Source organism: Pituophis catenifer, unplaced genomic scaffold (assembly GCF_029215685.1).
Source record: "Pituophis catenifer annectens isolate HBS135680 unplaced genomic scaffold, rPitCat1.0.hap2 SCAF_6, whole genome shotgun sequence".
In the NCBI taxonomy this organism is placed as follows: domain Eukaryota; kingdom Metazoa; phylum Chordata; class Lepidosauria; order Squamata; family Colubridae; genus Pituophis; species Pituophis catenifer.
In genome coordinates this window covers 80,843,639-80,865,212 of record NW_027256886.1, presented here as the reverse complement: position 1 = coordinate 80,865,212, position 21,574 = coordinate 80,843,639, and the positions used below count along the sequence as shown (strand labels likewise).

The 21,574-nt window shown below is 38.6% G+C and overlaps 1 protein-coding gene across 1 annotated transcript in view; it reads left to right on the top strand.

The window, feature by feature from the left end:
- Window positions 1-21,016, top strand: part of LOC139318125 (solute carrier family 22 member 15-like) — a 37,211-nt gene extending 16,195 nt beyond the window's left edge. Inside the window, exons 5-12 of the mRNA XM_070945404.1 lie at window positions 457-586; window positions 3,878-4,099; window positions 7,543-7,683; window positions 12,645-12,733; window positions 14,521-14,629; window positions 17,387-17,459; window positions 18,815-18,973; window positions 19,694-21,016. Coding sequence (XP_070801505.1) covers window positions 457-586; window positions 3,878-4,099; window positions 7,543-7,683; window positions 12,645-12,733; window positions 14,521-14,629; window positions 17,387-17,459; window positions 18,815-18,973; window positions 19,694-19,720 — 950 coding nt within the window. The 3' untranslated portion in view covers window positions 19,721-21,016. The remainder of the gene's footprint in view (window positions 1-456; window positions 587-3,877; window positions 4,100-7,542; window positions 7,684-12,644; window positions 12,734-14,520; window positions 14,630-17,386; window positions 17,460-18,814; window positions 18,974-19,693) is intronic.
- The last annotated feature ends 558 nt before the right edge of the window (window positions 21,017-21,574 follow it).

The following is a 21,574-nucleotide window of genomic DNA, read 5'->3' as shown; positions in this document are numbered from 1 at the left end:
GCATGTTAAGCTTGTTAGTTGTCATGATTGATATCTGCCCAAAGTCGTATTTTTAAACAATGAGAATCTAATTTCTTAAACTAAGAAAGGATTAACAGCTTGTACAGCATGTTATGAACTTAAAATAAACAAAATGTTTTGCCATAAATTAACCTGAATTTGTTGACTGAACTTGACAAATCACATATTTATTTATTCAATAAATAACTTTATAACGATTATAATTAGTATATCGTATGAAAATGAGGAATGATTCTTTACAATTCTTTGGTTGAATTATTATTTTAATTATTGCTTTTGTTTACTTATTTGTGCATTTATAATTAATATGATTTCAGTGTAAATTATACACTTAGCATAATAAAATTATGTTCTTAATATGGGTGTAGTGCTGAAATGTCTTGGGGTTTTTTCCCAGCATTTTATAAAATACTTTGTTTTTGTTTGTATCTTCAGGTTCATTGACAAATTTGACCTTTGCATTTGGCATAGCTGTTTATGCTTTACTGGGGTATTACATAAGAGACTGGCGTCTTCTTGCCTTTGTGTCAAATTCTCCAGGAGTTTTCTTCTTTCTTCTTTCTTTGTAAGTCATAATTATATTCATAGTAGACAAGTGGCAAAAACACTAACCCAAAGTTAAAGGATAATAATATTAAAGAGAGAAAACATTGACATTTTTATATTTAGAATGAAATCAGAGGAATTATTTTAGTTTGCTTGACAATGTGTTTTTAAAAGAAATATTGAAAATCAGTTGCATATTTTTGAGTATAAGCTAAGCCTGGTTAGCATGATGAGCCCTGATGTGTGCCATATCATCGAAAACAGTCTAGAGAGGAAGCAAGGATGAGTGAGACTGACCTGCATCTCATCTCTTTACCATAAAGCTTAAGATCAGGAGACAAAAAGTTTCAGTTTCCCTGAAGTCACTGGAATTCCATGAAAAATCCCTTGGGAAGGTGGGGGAGGTCGTCTGAGTAAAAAGGTAAAGGTTTCCCTCGCACATATGTCCTAGTTGTTCCCGATTCTAAGGGGCGATGCTCATCTCCTTTTCAAAGCTGAAGAGACAGCGCTGCCGAAGACATCTCTGTGGTCATGTGGCCGACATGACTAAACGTCAAAGGTGCATGGAACACTGTTACCTTCCCACCAAAGGTGGTCCCTATTTTTCTACTTGCATTTTTTATGTGCTTTCAAACTGCTAGGTTGGCAGAAGTTGGAACAAGTAACGGGAGCTCATCCCGTTTCGCGGCACTAGGGATTCAAACCGCTGAACTGCCGACCTTTCGATCGACCAGATCAGCATCTTAGCCACTGAGTAACCGAGTATCTGGGTGCAAAATGTGTTACCTAAGGAGACCCTGTATATCTCTTCACCTGTACAGAGTGTCCCTTCATGAAACCGTGAAACTCTGAATTCTGAATATCCCTGCCTTGTAATGTGGCTCTATTGTGCATAGCCTAGTTGCAAATTTCTATGCTGAATTATGTCACGGTTCCAAACCAAGCCAGCAAAAGAAGAAGCCACACTGTGAGTAGAACAGGCCTCTTTACTGCAGTCTCAGCTTGGCAGGTGGTGAACAATAGAGTAAAAGGGTTACTGGCTTCTGCTAGCCAGCTGGCTATACGGACTTAGCACGCTCCGCCCTCCTGTTCCTGGTTGCTCCTGGCTGGCTCCAGCAAATACTTTTTGGGCCCAGCTCCAGCAAGCACTCTTCGAGCCCAGTTGCTCTCTGGCTGGCTTCAGGCCTGGCTGGCTTCTGTACCGACCGCAGCTGGCTTGCCTTCCTGTCTCCTTTCCCAGTGTGAGTCCCATCACCCGACACCCATCTGTGGCCCCATGCATCCCCCTCCCCCTACGCGTGTGTGGCAACTCCGAAACGGCACGTTGTGGCCACTTTGAATGGCGCACTGTCTCGGATGTTGACAAATTATTTGGGAGAGAGGAAAGTTTCCCTTCATAGCACTTTTTAAACAAGCGGATGGAGATGATACATTAAGCCACGATATGAGTAGTTTGTTTTGAATTTAACATGATGTGTAAATCTACACATAGGTTATTTTTAAGTGCGAATCAGTTCATTATAGCTGTCATCTGTGGTGAGAAAATTGTGACCGGCCATACAACATGAAAAGCAACATACAACCTTTTGCAAATGCCACTCATAAAATGATTTGTAACAAAGTAATGGGTAGGAATAGTGATGGAAAAAATAACATTGAAAAAAACAAACCTGTGCAAAATTAGACTTAAAATGAGTAAAAAAAAATTCTCTTCACATATGCATTGTTATCATTTTGAATATCACTGCATTATCAATACCACAATGTACACCAGACCCAAAAATCAACTGTACAAGAACATTTTTTTATTAATTTTGTTTTTATTTCACCTTTATTACTTTTATAAGTAACTCAAGGTAGCAAACGTACTTAATACTCCTTTCTCGTTCTATTTTCCCCACAACAACAGTCCAGTGATGGAGTGGCCCAAAGTCACCAAGCTGGCTTTTATGCCAAAAGTAGGATTAGAACTCATAATCTTCCGGTTTCTAGGCCAGCACCTGCACCACTATTCCAAACTGGCTCTCCGAACATTAGAACTGTATTAGGAAGCTAGAGTAACTGAACCTTACAAACCAGATTTTACTTTTCCTCCCCTCCTGCTTATATTCCAGTGGGACTGACAGGGGCCTACCTGAGTCTGTTATTAATAATCTCTCCCTTCTTAGGATTTAAGAAAAGCTTTTGTCTCATTTCCCGACATAGTTAGTGAATATTTGCTTCAAAGCCATTTCTCTGCGTATCTGCAGTTATATTAGAATCAGAATCAGGGTAGCAATTATGTTATGTGAGTTGTAGTACACTTGTCATGTTAAATGAAGTCCATGTCAGTTAATTTTGAATAATATTGAAGCTATTCTTCTGTGGGTTATAGAATGTTTTAATCAGTGTAAAAAATGGCAAATAGGTTTCATATTTTTCCAAATTTCTTTGTTAAATACCAGTGGTGGGTTCCTCCCGGTTCGGCCTGGTTCTCCCGAGCCGGTAGCGGTGACGATATGATGTCACTGAACCGGTTCTGCCCCCCCCCCGCACCCTCCCCGCGTTATTCTTACCTTTTATTTGGCCCCATCCCCAATCTATTGCTGCCTCCTGAGTCCCAGCTGATGGCTAGAGGGAAAAAAACTGTTTAAACTCTTGCCGCGGGGCTTCAAAGGGCTGCCCTACAGCTGATCAGTGGTAGAAGAAAACAAATGAGTAGACCAGTGCCTGAAAAAATACATGAGTAGATCAATGCCTGCAAAAATAAATGGGTGGACCAGTGCCTGCCAAAAATAAATGGGTAGATCGGTACAGCTCTGCAAGCAGTTAAAAGCCTGGTAGACCAGTACCTCTGCTAAATCCTAAATAAATGTCACATGACCAAGCCACGCCCACAAAATAAGCCACGCCCACAGAACCAGTAGTAAAAACATTTAGAACCCACCCCTGTTATATACCTTTCATGAGCCATGGTGGTGCAGTGGTTAGAGTGCAGTACTGCAGACTACTTCTGATGACTGCCAGCTGCCTGCAATTTGGCAGTTCAAATCTCACCAGGCTTAAGGTTGACTCAACCTTCCATCCTTCTGAGGTGGGTAAAATGAGGACCCAGATTATTGGGGGCAATATGCTGACTCTGTAAACCACTTAGAGAGGGCTGTAAAGCACCGTAAAGCGGTATATAAGTCGTCAGTGTTATCGCTATTGCTATTCATCAAACCTTGTAAAACAATTTGCTGGATAACCTTTTCTGTTAGTACAGTATACAGATTCAAAAAGAACTTTTGTAAAGTGTATGAATTTCTCCTTCATGGTTTCCTTTTTTCAGCATGCTTCCTGAATCACCAAGATGGTTATATTCTCAAGGCAGAGTAGCAGAAGCAGAGCGTGTACTGCAATACATAGCTCTCCACAATGGGAAAGACAAGGTGGTGGTAAAACTGAAGCCATGCAAAGGAGCCATAAAGAAGGACGATTCTACCCCTGGGCTCCTCAACCTGGTTACGCATCCCATCCTTCGATGGCGCACGGTCATTTTGATGTATATCTGGTAATTAATAAAAAAGAGTTGTTGACTTTACTTAAATTATCCCATGTACAAATAACAGCTTTAGGTGATAATTATGGACTACATAGATAAACACATTTCAAAGTAATCAGAATAATATTAAGGGAAAATGGTAATGGTTGTTTTCTGGCTATTGGGAATCACTTCAGAAAATAGGTAGATAATTTTGGATTTTTGTTCCATTTTCCAAATTTCAGTAATTTCATTAACATGATACAAATCTTAACAAGATAACTGCTGTGAGCAAGAAAAGTAATTAAATGTTGTATTGGCTTTCATTTGGATTTATTTATTCCTAAGGTTATATGCTTATATGAATAAGAGCTAAAAGAGTCCCTTTTTAAAAACAAAAAGATTTTAATTGGATAAAACCGTCAAATGATACTGTTTGACAAAGGGTTTATCTTTACAATGGTACATACCCGTGATGGCGAACCTATGGCACGCGTGCCGGAAGTGGCATGCAGAACCATATCTCCGGGCACGTAAGCCGTCGCCTGTTGCTCTTCCGGGTTCCGGCACGCCAGCCAGCTGGTCTTCATGTGCATGGTAATGCCGGAAATCAGAAGAGCAGCCGCCTGGGGTGCATGCACATGTCGGAAAGATGATCTTCTGGTTTCTGGCGCGCACATGCGCACCAGCCAGCTGGTCTTCGCGCACATATGTGTGCCAGAAACGGGAAGACCAGATGGCCGGTGCGCATGCATGTGCCGGAAACCAGGAAGATCATCTTCCTGACACGCGCATACGCACCAGGCAGCTGCTCTCCCCCATTTTGGCACTCAGTGCCGAAAAGGTTCGCCAACACTGGTATATACAGTCCACCTTCCTCTTTGTACACTCTCAGGCCACTCAGATGTGGTGTTCCATATGTCATGCCTTCATTAACAACTTCCAGACCTCTATTAAAGAGGGGGAAATTTATCTATACGCTGTATGACATCTTGCTTAACATTGACCAGTATGTGACCAATTTCATCATTACTTTGGACTCCTCAGGTATATGTACCCCAGATCTTTCTCTAGCAAGGTAGCCACCTAGAGAACTATGTGGCTTTGTGTGCCTGAGGAACCCAATGTAACAATGCAGCTGGTTGCATTCTGCCTCCAAATTCTTCCCAAAAAAGAAATATATTGTATTTTTCGGAGTGTAAGACGCACCTTTTTCCCCCCTAAAAGGAGGTGAAAATTTAGGTGTGTCTTATACACCGAATGTAGCCCCACCCACCCACTGGCCCCCACCCTTTGGCCTCTGCCTCGCAGCAGTTACCTCCTTGCAAGCAAACAGCAAGAAAAAAACAGCTCCTTTCAACTTCAGCACAGCCTAATTAGTGCAAGTTGATTGGATCGGCCTCCCGACAATCAGCTGATTTGCTCTCAGCTGTTTTGCGCAGGGCTCTGCTGCTTGCTGCAAAGAGGTAAATTGCTGGAGCAGATTTTTTTTCCTTGTGCTAATCAAGCTATGCGGAAAAGGAAAATAAAAGTAAAGCAGGTTGTTTGCTTTTTGCTGCAACGAGGCAAAAATGATCAGAGACAGAGGGAGATTTCTTTTTCTTCTTTTCCTCACCAAAAAAGGTAGGTGCGTCTTATACTCCGGTGGGTCTTATACTCCAAAAAATACAATAACTGAGAATTTTTACTGTGCAAGATTTAATATTTCTTGACGATCATCTTCATGTGGTTTCCTTTTGTCACAATGTATCCCGAAGTCTCATTTCCATTGTGCCCAAGTGTCATCTTCCCAAAGTTCTCTCAACAAAATTCTGCCAATAGCTGGAGGTCATGATTGGTTTTCTGCTGGTCTCTTCTCTTGATAGCGAAGCAGGAGGAAATGCCACCTCCCATTCATAATGCTTTTTTCTCAGATGAAGATGATAGAAAGAGGACCGTATGCTGATCATGCAGCAGACTACGAAAGGAATGGACAGGTTTTCAGGACTTAGTCTGATTTATTAAAATTCAAGGATCACCAGACAAAACAAGTTTGAACGAATGAGTCAGAAACATAAGCATAATTAATAGGCAATTACCCCTGCTGAGCTACTCCAAACTAAACCTATCTCAAACTCTTGTCTTTTTTCCTTTTGTGGATAAATGGTGATACAAGGCTTTTCCTTAATCTCTACTAGAAATGGCAGAAATTATGAGAAAACAGGAAGGAATATGCTAAATGTTTTGCAGCTAGCTGGAATGAAAACTGGTATACTTGGCATTTTGATATTTCCTTGGAATTTCTACTGGATATGTAAAGCTATTATTTACGACACTTCTTGGTGTATTTGAAGAATTCTTATAGAGGTTGTTTTACAGTTGAGAAGCAGTGATGGAATGGTTGGAATAGCTGTTATTTGATGGCTATCAAAACCTCTATTGGTCTTCCCAAGTTAGTTTAAGCCACCCTAGAAAAAAATTCAGAAGCATATTTCTCAATGGATTTCAGATTTTAAAAACACCTAAAGATATCCGTCAGAAACTATTTCTTGTTTGATCATTGTCACTGAACAAACGTGTATAACAATTTTGCACTTGTTTTTAAACAGTCAGGTTTTGGATCAAATACCGGTGATCTGAACCATTCATGTTATAGGATCCTTTGCCTTGAAATAAAACCAGAATAATCCATGATAGCAAACACATACATGAATGTATGGTAAATTTGTTGATTTCTATCCACTGATTTTCGAATTCAAATTCTAGTGGAAAAAATAATTTCCAAATTTTGTGAAGATATGTGAACATATCATAGTTTGGTGTAATGGTTAAGACTAAGACATCAGGCTAGAAACTGGGAGACTGTGAGTTCTAGTCCTACCTTGGGCTCAAAACCAAATGGGTGATCTTGGGCTAGTCACTTTCTGCCTCATAGAAAGAGGCAGTGGCAACCCAATTAAAAACCTAGCCAAGAAATCTGCAGGGACTTGTCCAGGCAGTCTCCAAAAATTGGACAGAATTGAATGGAATAAAAAAATGCCATACTTAGTACATGAGCCTTGGTGGAGCAGCGGACTAAAGCGCTGTTAAGTAGCACTTAGCTGCCAGCTGCCTGCAATTACTGCAAGTTCAAATCTTACTAGGCTCAATGTTGACTCAGCCTTCCATCCTTCCGAGGTAGGTAAAATGAGGACCTGGGTTGTGGGGGCAATAAGCTGATTTTGTAAAAAAAAGAATACCACTTGGTGTTCCCTACTAAGCCCTACTAAGCAGGTATATACAAAAGTATGAAGGCTATTGCTTAACGCATTGTAAGCCGCCCTGAGTCTCCGGAGAAGGGCGGCATATAAATCGAACCAATAAATGAATAAATGATCTATAACCTCACTGCTTCATAAACTGGTATTTTTCTATTATATTTTTCTTCATTTATTATGCGAGTAATTAATCTGTGTACATGATTAAAATAACCAATCTTTCATTAATACATTTAGGTATGTGTGCAGCTTTGTATATTACGGTTTAACACTGAATGCTGGTGAATTAGGAGGAAATCTTTATTTAAATGTGGCTCTTTCTGGTCTTGTAGAAGTTCCAGCATTTCCACTCTGCATGTTTTTCATTGAGAAATCTTGGTAAGATCAATAACTTTCTATTTCTATATTTAGACAGTACAGTATAGAGTAACATACTTCCTGAATTTATTTCTATATGTTAATTTGTATACGTTTTCAGCATAGATAAAATGTATCAAATCTGCTCAGAAATGCTGATTTTTTTATGACTTTATACATCACACTTCTTTTTATTTTACAATAGAATATAGAATAACAGGATTGAAAAGGACCTTGGAGGTTTTCAATCCCCTGTCAGGGTTCCAAGGAACACCCCCAACGAAATAAAGCTCTGAAGCCTGAGGTTCCTCAAAGTTCCAATTTATTAGAGATGTCATGTTGGCACATCTGGGAAAACCCGAATCTGAAAGCTTCCAGGTTTTCCCCACCTAGCTAAGAGTTCACAGCCCTGCCCCACACCCACAAGTTCATCACATTGTCCAATCAACTCTTCACACTCAACTGGATACAATCTTCCGGCAGTCTCCATCAGATGCAGGCAAAAGTCCTTGAATAAGGAATGTTGTTATGACTAACTTTCTACCGCTCCAACAACAATCCCCTCCCAACTTCCCCAGCTAAAATATGTGGCAGTTTAGAAGCAAAAAAGGAAATTGTCTTCCAAAACTGACATCCCCTGCTCGAGCAGGAGACCCCTGGACAAGTGGTTGTCTAACCTCTTCTTGAAAACTTCCAGTGATTAAGCACCCATAATTTCTGGAGACAAGCCATTCCACTGATCAATTGTTCTCACTGTCAGGAAATGTCTCTCTTTAAAAATCACCTGTTACTTTTTGTCCTGCCTCAGCTGCTTTGGAAAACAGGTTGACCCCTTCTTCTGTATGACAACTCCTCAAATATCGGAAGACTCCTATCATATCATATCCCTAGTTCTTCTCTTTGTTAGACTAGACATACCTTGTTCCTGCAACTATTTATTGTACTGTTTAGCCTCCAGACCCCTAATCTTTGTTGCTCTTTCTCTGCATTCTTTCTAGAGTCTTAGTATCTTGTTTGCATTGTAGTGACCCGAATTGGATGTGGTATTCCAAGTGTGGTCTTAACCAGTGCAGTATAAAGCAGTACTATCAGTTCATTTGATTTTGATACTATCCCTCTGTTGATACATCCTAGGGTTATAACGGCTTTTTGGCAGCTGCAGCACACTGCTGGCTCATACTTAAGTGGTTGTCTACTATGACACGTAGATCCTTCCCATAGGCACTTTTCTTCAGCCAGGTACCACCTATTCTATACTTGTGCATTTGATTATCTCAAAATGAAATGCATATGTATAGGAAAAAATCCCTTTCTTACCACTGAATTGCATTTTGTTGGATGGAGCCTAATGTTCAAGTCCGTCAAGATCCTTTTGTATCTTGACTCTATCTTCTAAAGTGTTTCCTCCCAGATTGGTATCATTAGCTGATTTGATGAGTTCCCCTTCTATCCTCTTGTTTAAACCATTTATAAAGATGTTGAAGAGTACTGGGACCAAGTTAGAACCTTGAGGTACCCAACTGCATGCTTACCTCCATGTAGATGTAGTTCCATTAAGGATTTACACATTGAGTGCAGTTGGTCAGCCAGTTACAAATCCATCTGGTGGTGGTGCTGTCTATCCCACATTTTTTTTTATCTTACCAAATAATAGGTTGTGGTTTATTTTGTTAAATGCAGAACTGAAGTCTAAGTGAACTATGTCCATAGCATTTCTCTGATCCATTAATTTAGGCACTTTGTCAAAGAATGCAATAAGGTTTTTTCCCCGGCATGATCTGTTTTTAACATACGCATGTTGGATTCTAGTAATAGCTTTGCTCATTTCTAGGTGCTCACAAATCCACTGTTTGATGATCTTTTCCAAGATTTTCCCAGGTATTGATGCCAGACTGATTGGTCTACTGTTTCCTGGATCCATTTTTTCTCTTTTTGAAGACAAACATTTTTTAAGAAACAAACATTTTGTTTGTTCCAATTGCAGTACTGGTAGTCATTGATTTAAAACCATTTATTTAACAATGGTTCAAACAGCACTGAAAATAAAAGACAACTTTTCCTCACACTTAAGACTTGTTGTCATGTGATCACAATTTAGTTACTTTTAAAAAGGTGTTAGTAATTGTACAAATCTATGACCGGATCAAAGCTTCGTTCTGAAAAGATGTATTTTATGTTTGTGTTTTTAAAAATAAAAAAAAACTTTTTCTTAAAAAAAAAATAGTTACTTGGCAACTACAGTAGTGGCCAAAATTGTGGAAACCTTTTGGGAAAAGTGTATTTTCTAAAACTAGCTAATACCACTTTTTTTTTTAGTAGTACCATAAAATTATATATCAATAGAAAGATAATTTAATCAAGAATGTAATGCAATAACTTTTAGGAAGGATTTGCTATTAGAATAGCAGTTACAGTATAAAGAAGAAAAATGAAACACGTAGAAAAAACAAGATATACAAAAATAATCACCATAGAAAAAATGAGATATACAAAAATTATCACGTCAGTTATTACTTAGTTGAATTACGGCCTTACAATGTCTTCCCATGGAGTGAACCAAGTCTTTTAGTTCTGTAGCTGTTCTCATGTGAAACCAAGATTGAATGATGGCTTCTATGAACTGGGTTTTATTGCTGGGTCGCTTCTGACTAACAAGTTTCTTTAGTCGGCTGCATAGATTTTCAATTGGGTTAAGGTCTGGGCTACTCCCAGGCCATTCCAGCAGTGGAATATGATTATCTTGAAACTCCAAAAAAAAAAGTGGTGTTATTAGCCATCAAACCTCAAAAATACACTTTTCCCAAAAGGTTTCCATAATTTTGGCCATTACTGTAACATGTATTTACAACAATTGCAATGTCCCAGGGTGATGTGATCATTATTAATGAGCTTCTCAGAGGGGTTCCAACAAGCATAGTCAATGGGGGAAGCCAGATTTATTTAATGACTGTCTGATTTGCTTAACAATCATAGTGATTCACTTAATGACGACAGCAAAAATGTTTGAAAAATTTAGCACAACTCATTTAATGACCGCATCAGCGATGGACATTCCAATCCCGATTGTGGTCATAAGTCAAGGATAACCTGTAGACTATAGATGGGGTATAACACTCAAAATAAGAATAAGACACTAAATATTGGTAGTTATAAATAGAAATAGGCACTATTCCGTTAAACCGGACTGTGGGCCAAATACCCACTGAAACTGTGTTACTGTCAGGGTTCCAAGTAATAGACCCATATCGAGCAAAACTCCAAGGCAGGTAGATTCCTCAAAGAATAGGTTTATTGAATATCTCATGTTGGCACAGATCTGGTGAAAACAGATTCTGAAGGTTCCCGCAGTTTTCACCTAATTAAAAGAGTTTGTCACTTTCTCAAAACAGTCACATTTATTTTATTTTATTTTTTATTTTATTTTGAATTTGTATACCGCCCTTCTCCCTGAGGACTCAGGGCGGTGAACAGCCAAATAAAAACATCAAATACAAATATTAAAATACAGTTAAAAGTATATATAGATTTGGCCCCATTAATTAAAACGATAAACAATATCGATAAACATGGTCGAATCACAGTGCTGTCTGGTTGCCTGGTGACATTACTCCGCCTTCCTCTGACCATTTGTGAGAATGTCCTTGGTTTTCAAGAGAAAGTATTTTGTTTTGGCTACAAAATCCCAGCTATCTAAAATTCCCCCTCCCTGTCCCTTAGCTCCAGTGTGGCAACACTGAAGCTGTCAAGATGGCTTTGGTCAGGTCAGCTTCAGGGTTGACAATTACTTTGGTTAGTGTTCAAAATGCCTGTAGTGACTGTCCTGCAGGCAGAGAGGGATCCGTTGAAAAGTCCAATCAGCTGTGTCCCTTGATTGAGATGGGCTTTCCCCAGGTGGCTGGACCAGACATGGAGTTTATTCCGTCATGTGTTGTTTGGTGACTTGCAGATCTGCACCAAAAAGGTCTTTGAAAGTGTGAGTCAGCAGCCTGGATTGGGCCCAGAAGCTGTTGGCTTCAGAAGTACAGGAAATGAACTTTGTGTGAAGAGCTAAGCGTAAAATTTAGATCACCAATTATTATTTCTCCATAAATTACTCCTCTCTTGAAATGTGGAAACAAATATTTATTATTTGCCTACATTATTCTGTTGGTGAATGCTTGCCCTTTTGCAGTTTAGGTTTGGTGTTTTTTTTTTTAAACAGTTGTATGGAATAATAAATAAAAGTATTCTAAAACATGTATCTTTATATGAAGATATGGCCTCCTCATATAAAGAAAACATATATAAAATGGTCTACCAGTGGCATCTCCCCCCGGCGAGATTAGCTAAAATGTTTCCCGGGACATCTGCCTGCTGTTGGAAGTGCGGTTACAGCAATGGAACCTATTTTCACCAATGGTGGACCTGCCCGCAGGCGGTTAAATATTGGAAAAAAATACGGTAATGGATTTTGGAAATTACACAGATTAATTTGGAATTAAGACCTGAGATTTTCCTATTGGGGGCAAAACCTTTGAATGTTAAATCAGATATATGGTTCTTGTTGATTCACATTATCACTGCAGCAAGATTAGCGTATGCGCAGGAGTGGAAAAATCAATACTTACTGATAGATTTGAAAATAATATATAAAATTAATGAGTGTGCGGAATCAGATAGATTAACTAGATTGATCAATGGTAAAAAAGATTCAGAATTTTATAACAGTTGGAAAGTATGGTACGATTGGGTCCAGAAAAGGTGGGATAGAATAGATATATGATGATGTATATATATATGGTGGCAAATATGTATGTATAAAGGAATGATTTTATACTTATGGACAATGTAATCATATTATACCATGGTGGCAGGATTGTATATTTTATTTGTGTATTAGTGTATAGAATATATTAATAAAAATTATAAAAAAAATAAAATAAAAATAAAACATGTATCTTTCTGGAAATCCAATATAAATTTGCACTATTTTCCTGTACTAGGTCGGGAAGACGTAAAAGTACAGCTACTTTTTTGATATTTGCGGGCCTTGCTTGCGTTTTTACCATGTGCTTACCAGAAAATAACAGCAGTAAGTATGTTCTTTCTTAAGCAAACCAAATTTTCCTTGGCACAGATAATCTTATTGAAAGACAAGGGCTTCTAGTATGCTAATATCAAGCCAGGTTTAAATAATTTTAAAATAAAATAAATTAAAACCAAATCTAGAATAGCCTTTTTAAATGAACAGGATTATTGCTAAATGAAGACTTTATGGCATGCCCAGTTTTAATTTAATGGGGGATGAGTGTATAGAGCTATTAATGATACTTTGAGAAGCTGCCACATAGAATCAATGTGAAATAGTAGTACTTTTTTTTATTAGTATTGTATACTGCTAAACCATGAATAGGTTTTTTTCTTTAATCATTGGCAATCTTTGAAGTATCCTGCAGCTCATTTGCTTTCTTCTTTTCCAAGGTACCAGATAATTAGTAAGAACCTCAGGGAAAATGATCATATTTGCTATGAGTGTCTCTCTATACCAGTGATAGCTAACCTTTTCCGGACTGAGTGCCCAAAGCGCAAGTGCGCAAATGTGTATGCATGTGCCTGAACCCCCAAGATGCAATGTGCACATGGTCCCCCCGCATGCACCCTGCCCCCTGTTTGTATCACTCGTATTTATTTATTTATTTATTTATTTGAATTTATATACCGCCCTTCTCCCGAAGGACTCAGGGCAGTGTACAGCCAGAATAAGAACACACAAATAGAAAATTTAATAACAATTTAAAATATATATTAAACAATATGGCCCGTAACTAATTAAAAACCCATTTTTAAACCTCAAGAATTAAAAATTAAAGATTAAAAGTTAAAAAGAATTAGAATTAGGCCAGCCCGGCTTGTATACTGGAAGTATCTCCATAGGGCTATAATAAGATGGTCCATCCTTATTGGCAAGAAACTCCCAAGCAAACATTTTTCAGTGTATGATGTATATTTGTGAATAATTACTTTCTGCAGACAAAGCCTATAAGAGAAATTCAGGTATAGATAAGTATTACCTTGATTCCAATGGTGGTGACCAGGCAAAATTTGAAAGTTTAAGCAGTGGATTCAGATGGCTAACTCATAAAATGGCTTTTCCCAACTTTCTGTTTAGTGATCTTGCATTATTACCATTTATTGGTAATAATTGAGAGCTGCCTTGAAATAAAGTAGCCAGAATTGCAGCTCTCTGAAGCTATAATCTATAGCCATGATGACGAACCTATGGCATGCGTGCCCAAAGTGACACATGGAGCCATGTGTCTGGAACACGCTATGTTGCCCATCCAGCTTCCGGGTTTCTGGCGTGCATGCGCGCGTGATGATCAGCTGCCCTTCGTGGGTGCGACAGTGCCGGAAACTGGAAGAGCTGGTTTCCGGCATGAGCATGCGCACTGGCCAGCTGATCGTTGTGCGCGCATGTGCGCCAGTAACTGGAAGACTAGCTGCCCGGTGCACATGTGCGGGCTGGAAACCGGAAGTTCGTTTTTTGGTGCGTGCATGCCTCCTGGGCAGCTCCTCTTCCGGGTTGCGGGCCAGACAACTCAGTGCTGAAAAGGTTCACCATCACTGATCTATAGCATTGGAGACGTTATCCAGATGACATGCAGGCCTTTCCCTTGTCCCCAGCCAAGCACCCTTATGCCCACCAGTAAGGTGTAATTTAAAATTAGAGTTGTTTTCCCTTTGTGCTAATTGCAGGTTGCTCTGCACATAAGGTATACATCTGCCTGAACCTCAGGAGGGGTTTATTTCTAACTAGAGCTGCCTATTATTCTACTGTTGTTTATTAGAAGATGTCAATTGTCCTACGTTCTGTTTAAGGATTTTTCTTCAGTCCCAGAATTTTGGCTTTATATGGGAAATTGACTGTAAGTGCTGCCTTCAACATCGTATACATCTATACTTCAGAGCTGTATCCCACAGTAGTAAGGTAAGCAGACATTGTTATTTTTATATTTATTTCCAAAACCTTAAATTCTCACAATATATAATGTATATAAGCCATCTAAAATTGCATCAGCAGTTACATATTGCAGAGAAACCTTCACTCTCCTGAATTAGATGTCGGAGCTATCTGTAAAAAGTATTTTCTATAACAGTGATGGCTAACCTTTTTGCCATTGCGTGCTAAAAGTGGGGGGAGCACAGTGGGGTCGCTTGTGCGTGTGCCCACACCCATAATTCTATGCGCCCCGCTCCCCCCCGTTTTTGGCACGCGATGGCACAGTGGGCCCGGTTGGCCCATTTTTCGCCCTCCCCAGGCTCCAGAGGCTTTAGGTCCCACTGGAAATAGGACCTAAACCTCTACCGGAGGACCGTTTCCGGCTTCCGGTGGGAGTAGGGAAGGCCGTTTCCACCCTCCTGGCTCCTAGAAAGGTTCTGGAGCCTGGAGAGAATGAAAAATGGGCCTTCCCCCACCTCAGGCCCTCCGGAGGCAGGAAACAGTCTGTGTCCCTACTTCTGGTGTGCTCAGAAGGCCCCAAAATCAGCTGGCGCACCGGAGCTGAACTCACATGCCCACCGATATGGCTCCACCTGCCACCTGTGGCACGTATGCCATAGGTTCGCTATCACGGTTCTATAAGAATCTCTTGCTTCCAGAGACGGATGCACAGTGCTCTTCAGTGGATATCTCTTGTCTAGTCTCAGAACGATCAAGCTTCCTCTTCTCTTGTGAATGATGGCAAATTAAGACATGTAGTTATTTCCCTATTAATGTTAAAATGTTGGAGGAGAAATGAGAGAAGAAGCCACTCTTAAGATGTAAAGAACGAGGATATTTCATTCTACATGTACTTTCAGATTTCTTTCTAGAAAGCTATCCAGTTTTACATTATCTGCTTTTATTTATGTATTTGTATCCTGCCTTTATTATTTTAGAAATAACTCAACATAGCGAAGATATCCAACACACCTTAGTCCTCCTATTTTCCCCACAACAACCACCTATTTATTTAATAAAATGTTGTTTGAGGTAATATTGCAGGTCATTTTGAAATTATTCCTCTCTTTTGAAAATATTTTTTGATTGCACAGGACATTGAAGAACATAAATATGGCAATTTATTGCCATCTAGTGGTCTGTTGTAATCCTGTGCATCACATGAGTATTATGTGAAACAAACGAAAGTGCCCAGGCTGCTACATTTTAGTACAATGTTACATTAAACCAATTGGAAGATGAATAGTCATCATGAATAGGACCTTCGAGTTCAGAAATGGGCACAATTTGTGCATAACATGAAGCTGTACAAAGTCTCCCCTCCCCCCCCCGAAGCAAGAGCTGTAAATGACTTGGCTTCTAGTTATCCGAAAAAAATGTCTTTTTCCAGGTGTTTCTACCCATCCAATACAATCTCAACTGATTGGGCATCATGCAGATGCCATCAGCCAAAGAGTGTCGACTGAGGGGAACTAGAAGATGGGTGTTTTGTGCTGTAGCCCCTGCCTGATGGCATATTCTCCCTTTGGAGATTAGAATGGCCCCAGTTCTGTTGGCTTTTTGCAAAATTTTAAAAATTAGACTTACCGTATTTTTTGGAGTATAAAACACACTTCCCCCCCCCAAAAGAGGGTGAAAATTTGGGTGTGTCTTATACACCAAAGTAGCCCCACCCACCCGCTGGCCCCCACCCTTTAGCCTCTGCCTCCCAGCAATTTACCTCCTTGCAGCAAACAGCAAAAAGCCCGTTTCAGCTTCAGCACAGCCTGATTAGCACAAGCAGTTGATTGTCGGTTGGATCGGCCTCCCGACCCTCATCTGTTTCAGGTTGCAGGGATTGCCATTGCCTATTGCCACATGGGCCTTAGCTGTTTACTGCAAGGAGGCAAATTGCTGGGAGGCAGGTTTTTTTTTCTTGTGCTAATCAGGCTGTGCTGAAAATGAAAATGAAACTAAAACAGGCTGTTTGCTGCAAGGCGGCAAATTGCTGGGAGGCAGAGGCAGATTTTTTTTTTCCTCCCCCAAAAAGGTAGGTGCGTCTTATAGTCCGGAGCGTCTTATACTCCGAAAAATACAGTATGTGCGTGGGGCTGGGGCTCAGAATAGTTTAAGGGTTCTATTACTTTACTTTTAGTTAATTAATCATTGTGGTTGCTATTTATACGTATTTATTTTGTGGAGGTTTTTTATAGTTTTAACATTTTTTAAATTGTTTTATAATTGTTGTGGCCTGTCAGTTGCTGGCCCCTCCGCTGAATCAGATGAGGAGATGGCATGGAAGTCACGGCCAGTATCAAGGCAACCTGAGAGCTCCAAGGGGGGGAGTGGGAATGGAGCTGTCAGAGATAGAGACAGAGGCGGAGCCTGAGCCCTCTGTCAGCCCTCAGATGGAGAGTCAACAGCCCCCAGGTCTGGAGGCAGCTGATGAGGAAGAAGAGGAACAGCTGGGTCCAGTGCCTGATGCACGGATGCACAGAAGGCAGAGGAGAGGAGAGCAGTGGAAATCTATGGGCCGGTCCTTGGGACAGAAGAGCCACCGCTGCTAGCGAAGCCCCACCCTAGCTCTGGGATAAAAGGCAGGGGGTGGAGATAAATAGGTGTGGCAGACAACTATTCATCTCCCTGCTGGAGAGACTGGTTGGCCTGCTGTATGAGAGAGGGAGAGACTATTTGGCATGGATCAGTATATTAGTCTTGCTTTTCCTTAGGATAAATACTAATAGTGGTATTTCTTTTTTGAAACAGAAATGCTGGTTTGGGTGTATGCTCAATGATTTGTAGGTTTGGAGGAATTTTGGCTCCATTTGTTCCTTCCTTGGTAAGTAATGTACTATCTGCAATATATCCTGTTTAATCAAATCAATTAACAAGATTGATCCTTCATATGCAATAATTCTAACATGTGATAGTTAATCAGAACTTGCGGGCTTACCCAAAAATTTACCAATATTTGTCATCATGATATATATGTGACTAATACATTTTTTGCCCAGCATTTCTTTGTTAAATATACCAAAGTACATTTGAATAAGTCTGATTAAGATTTAGATGAACATATAAAATGCATAGCCTTCTTATGTTTATGGGAAGTTGAAAATCGGCATGGCCAGAGGATTATGGCCAGAGGATTAGCAAGTGAGGCTTAACAGTAGAATGAGATGCCGTGGCAGATGAAAATATGTTACAGAGGAAAGAATTAAATGTCTCATTTTTTGCCCTTTTGGTTTTATTCCAATTTTGGCATCCCCTCTCCTATGACTGCTTTTTACAATAAAAATGAACCTTTCAAGATATCCAATTTTAGATCATTGATCTAGTTTGAATCTGAGCCAGGAATTGAATATGGGGAAGCTGATCGCAGAGGCTTCTATAGAGCAAGTAGATTTTCTGCCCCTGAACTTAATTGCAGAAAACCTTCCTCAAATCTTCACTCTTGATCTTTTCCTCATTCTCAAACCCTTGGAGCTTTTCATTTCTCTGCTTTTCAGCACTGAATAACCAGCAACTTGGTTTTTAGTCTGTGACAACCTCTGAATACATTAATTGGATGTGAAATATGCTTTATGTTTCTTATTCATAAATTATATACGTATATATCGTGTAGAATATCAGGATCATCCCGTAAAGTTGCAGCGTAAAAATACAATTATTCAAGCCCATATATAAGAATCTAGGCAACTAAAGTTCAAGACTAAATTGGCACCAAATAAGGGTCAACAGAATCCAGGAAGGGTAAGACTTAGTCTGTTTGTGGAAACATAACAACTCTAAGCTGATGATATGCTTAATTCTGCCCCCAGTTCTGCCTTCTTCTCTCCTACAGTATATTTGCTTATGGTGTATGGGTAGGGGAATTATTCTAAGTTAAGAAAAATCCTCAGAATATCAATAGGAAGGAGATTGATATGTACATCACTTTGAATTCTGGCACTGAATTGTCATGCTTGTTTTTTATTGTCCTTTAGACTTTTGGGGGGGTCTGTTTTCTGTACTTCACAAAACTCTACTATATGTACTAAACATGCATTAGAAAATAAGGTGATATTATTCATTCATTTATATATATATATATCCTATTTATATATCACTGCAATTCAATGAAGACTTTTTAAATAACTCTTATCTACCTATTTATATTATTTCATAACAAATAATTTAACTGATTCCTTCTAGAAATCTCTTGGTCCATCTGTACCATTTGGAGTCTTTGGAATCAGTGGATTATCAGCTGGTTTTTTGACTCTTCTACTTCCAGAAACCCTGAACAAACCAATTGCAGAAACTATTGAAGATTTGCAGATGCCTGTCTATCAAATACTTAAAAACAAAAAGGCAGAGTAAACACAATTATTTTTTCTGTGTCTTCTGTGCTACTGGAAATCTGTCTCACTTATTTGAAATAACCTATTTTATTTAACTACAATAGATGATTCAGTATCTGACTCCACGAACAGTTCAGGATTTCCCAATTTCCATTCACTCTTCTAGTTAAAATTCTTAAAAAGAAAAATGATTAATAAAAGCTTTTGCAATTGTTAATTGTCTTAGTGTCTGTTGAACTGAATTATCATAAATTTCAGCAAGTTCATTAGTTTTAAAAGAATGGTATTTATGGCTGTGGAGAGCTACCAATATTTAATGTAAACCATGGGAAAAAATGTTAACTTTATTAGTAACTGTTGCTTATGAATAGTGTCTTGGTGCTAATAGCTAGTCATTTTAGATCTGAATTGTTGCATTGTGTCTTCTGTGAAACTATTAAGAACTTTTGGATTATGACTGCCCGAACGTATCTTATCTTTTCTTTTATGTACACTGAGAGCATATGCACCAAGACAAATTCCTTTTGTGTCCAATCACACTTGGCCAATAAAAATTCTATTCTATTCTATTCTTTTCCTTCCCTATCTGCTACCCATTAATGTTCTTTTTTGTAATTTGCGTCTGAACTTGTAAGGAGGAATTATTTTTTAAATTCTGTAGCCTATTAAATTGGTATTTGGTTAATTCTTATAACAACTATCCTAATTGATTTTTTCATCTGTTTAACAGGTAAATCAGTTAGAAGAAAACTTTTAGTTTTGCAAAAAATATCTTGGTTGAAAATTTCAGTTGTTGAAGTATGCTGCCATCAAGATTATCACATTGCGACATTCAAACCTATTTTCCTATTTCCAGAATGATCAATGTCTCATGTAAACATAACTTGTGAAGATGTGGAGAGGGAGAGGTAAAAATTAATGAGAAAATTTAATGGCCTAAATCAATTTTTCAAATGCTGTATACTGAGTGTTTTAAAACATTCATCATTACTTGTGGTTTCATTTAGTAAACAGATGGGATAATTATTCTTTACATGTATAAATTATTGGGGATTTGATTACAATTCTAAATAAGCAGTCAGAAAAATGACCATTAATTGTGTGATATTCTGGGCTCAGCATATTGGAATTAATATTACATTGATGCTTATAGTATCTTCAGATTGGAAGATTTTTCAGACCTGGAATATGCCATTTTGCTTTGGCTCTTAATTTTTACAGAATCTTGTTGCCAATATTTTTATATTAATGATTTTGGATGGTCTACCATATTTATAAACACCAAAGAACTGGTGATTTGTTACTGTTTTAACAGTTGTTGCAATATACACCATATGTAATCTGAAATTAAAATTAAAGAGACTGTATCTCCTGCTCGCTAGGTAAGTAGTCAGATTGTAGGATTTATGTTTAGCAGGTGTCATTTTTATATACCCCAAAAACAAAATAGATATTGAATCTAAAAATCTGCCAGATATGAAAAGCTCTGTTCTGAAGTCCTTTAGCATGGAAAAAGAAAATCATCACTCCAAAAAATTATTTGTCCATGAAACTTCAAAAACTCCTGCAGAAACAGAAGGGTGAGAAATGGATTCTGCAGAACTGACCACAATATAATAATATACTGGCTCCTGCACACTATGAGCACCTGAGGCCTTACATACACCTCTTTTTCTTTGATGTGTAGGTCCTTGAATGTAACACTTGCCAACTCAGTTTCTTGTCATTGTCTGTTTTTCATTTATGAGGGAAAATGTAGAAGCTAAAATGAATTTTTGACAATCTGTTATCCCCAGGCCATAGTTGGCTGTGTTGAGGACTTAGACAAACTTCTTTCAGATCATATTTTCCTCTGGATGAGATTCATGTGGCAGTTATAGATCATGATTTAAAATTTACAGTCAATTTAAAAGGAAACAAAAAAACATCCCAGGCTTAATGAAGTATAGCCTATTTTGGCTTAAATACTATATATTTTCAGTGCTCTCTAGTAAAATGGACCATTTTTATAACTTGGAGGTAAAATATACTTGATGGAATTATTCTAGATGTCGGTGTGTGCCCTTCTAAACATAAACATAAATGATTAGCTTTTATATCTGATACTGCTTGTGATGGAAAACTTTATAAATTATATTTTTCTAATGAAATGGAATATGAAATACTAAAAAGAATATTTTTCCTATGGAAGCAAAAGTGAATTGTGAAGGTAGCTTTTCCTATTACAAAAAGTCATGATGCATTCTGTCCTTTTATTTCAATTATGTAGAAAATGGCTAATAAATGCTGTGGTTTCATACTGTCCTGCTAAGATTTTGTGTTTTGGGGGTAAAAGCAATCTATAGTGCTAACATCCTGCCGTTTGTATTTGTGCAGCAAAATCATTTAAGCCTGTTAGGAATAAGGACAGGCTGGGCAAACACACTTTGCATAATATAGCTGACAGAAACAGAAGCTACTAATAGTTAATAATGAGAAATTGGGGAGCTGATTTACTCTGCAGAGTTGAAAAATGTGGTTCGCTAATTTGAAAACCAAACAAAAACCCTACTAAAAGAATTAACCGAATCCGATTTGTCCTTCTGCTTATATGAAATAAGGGAGTGTTTGA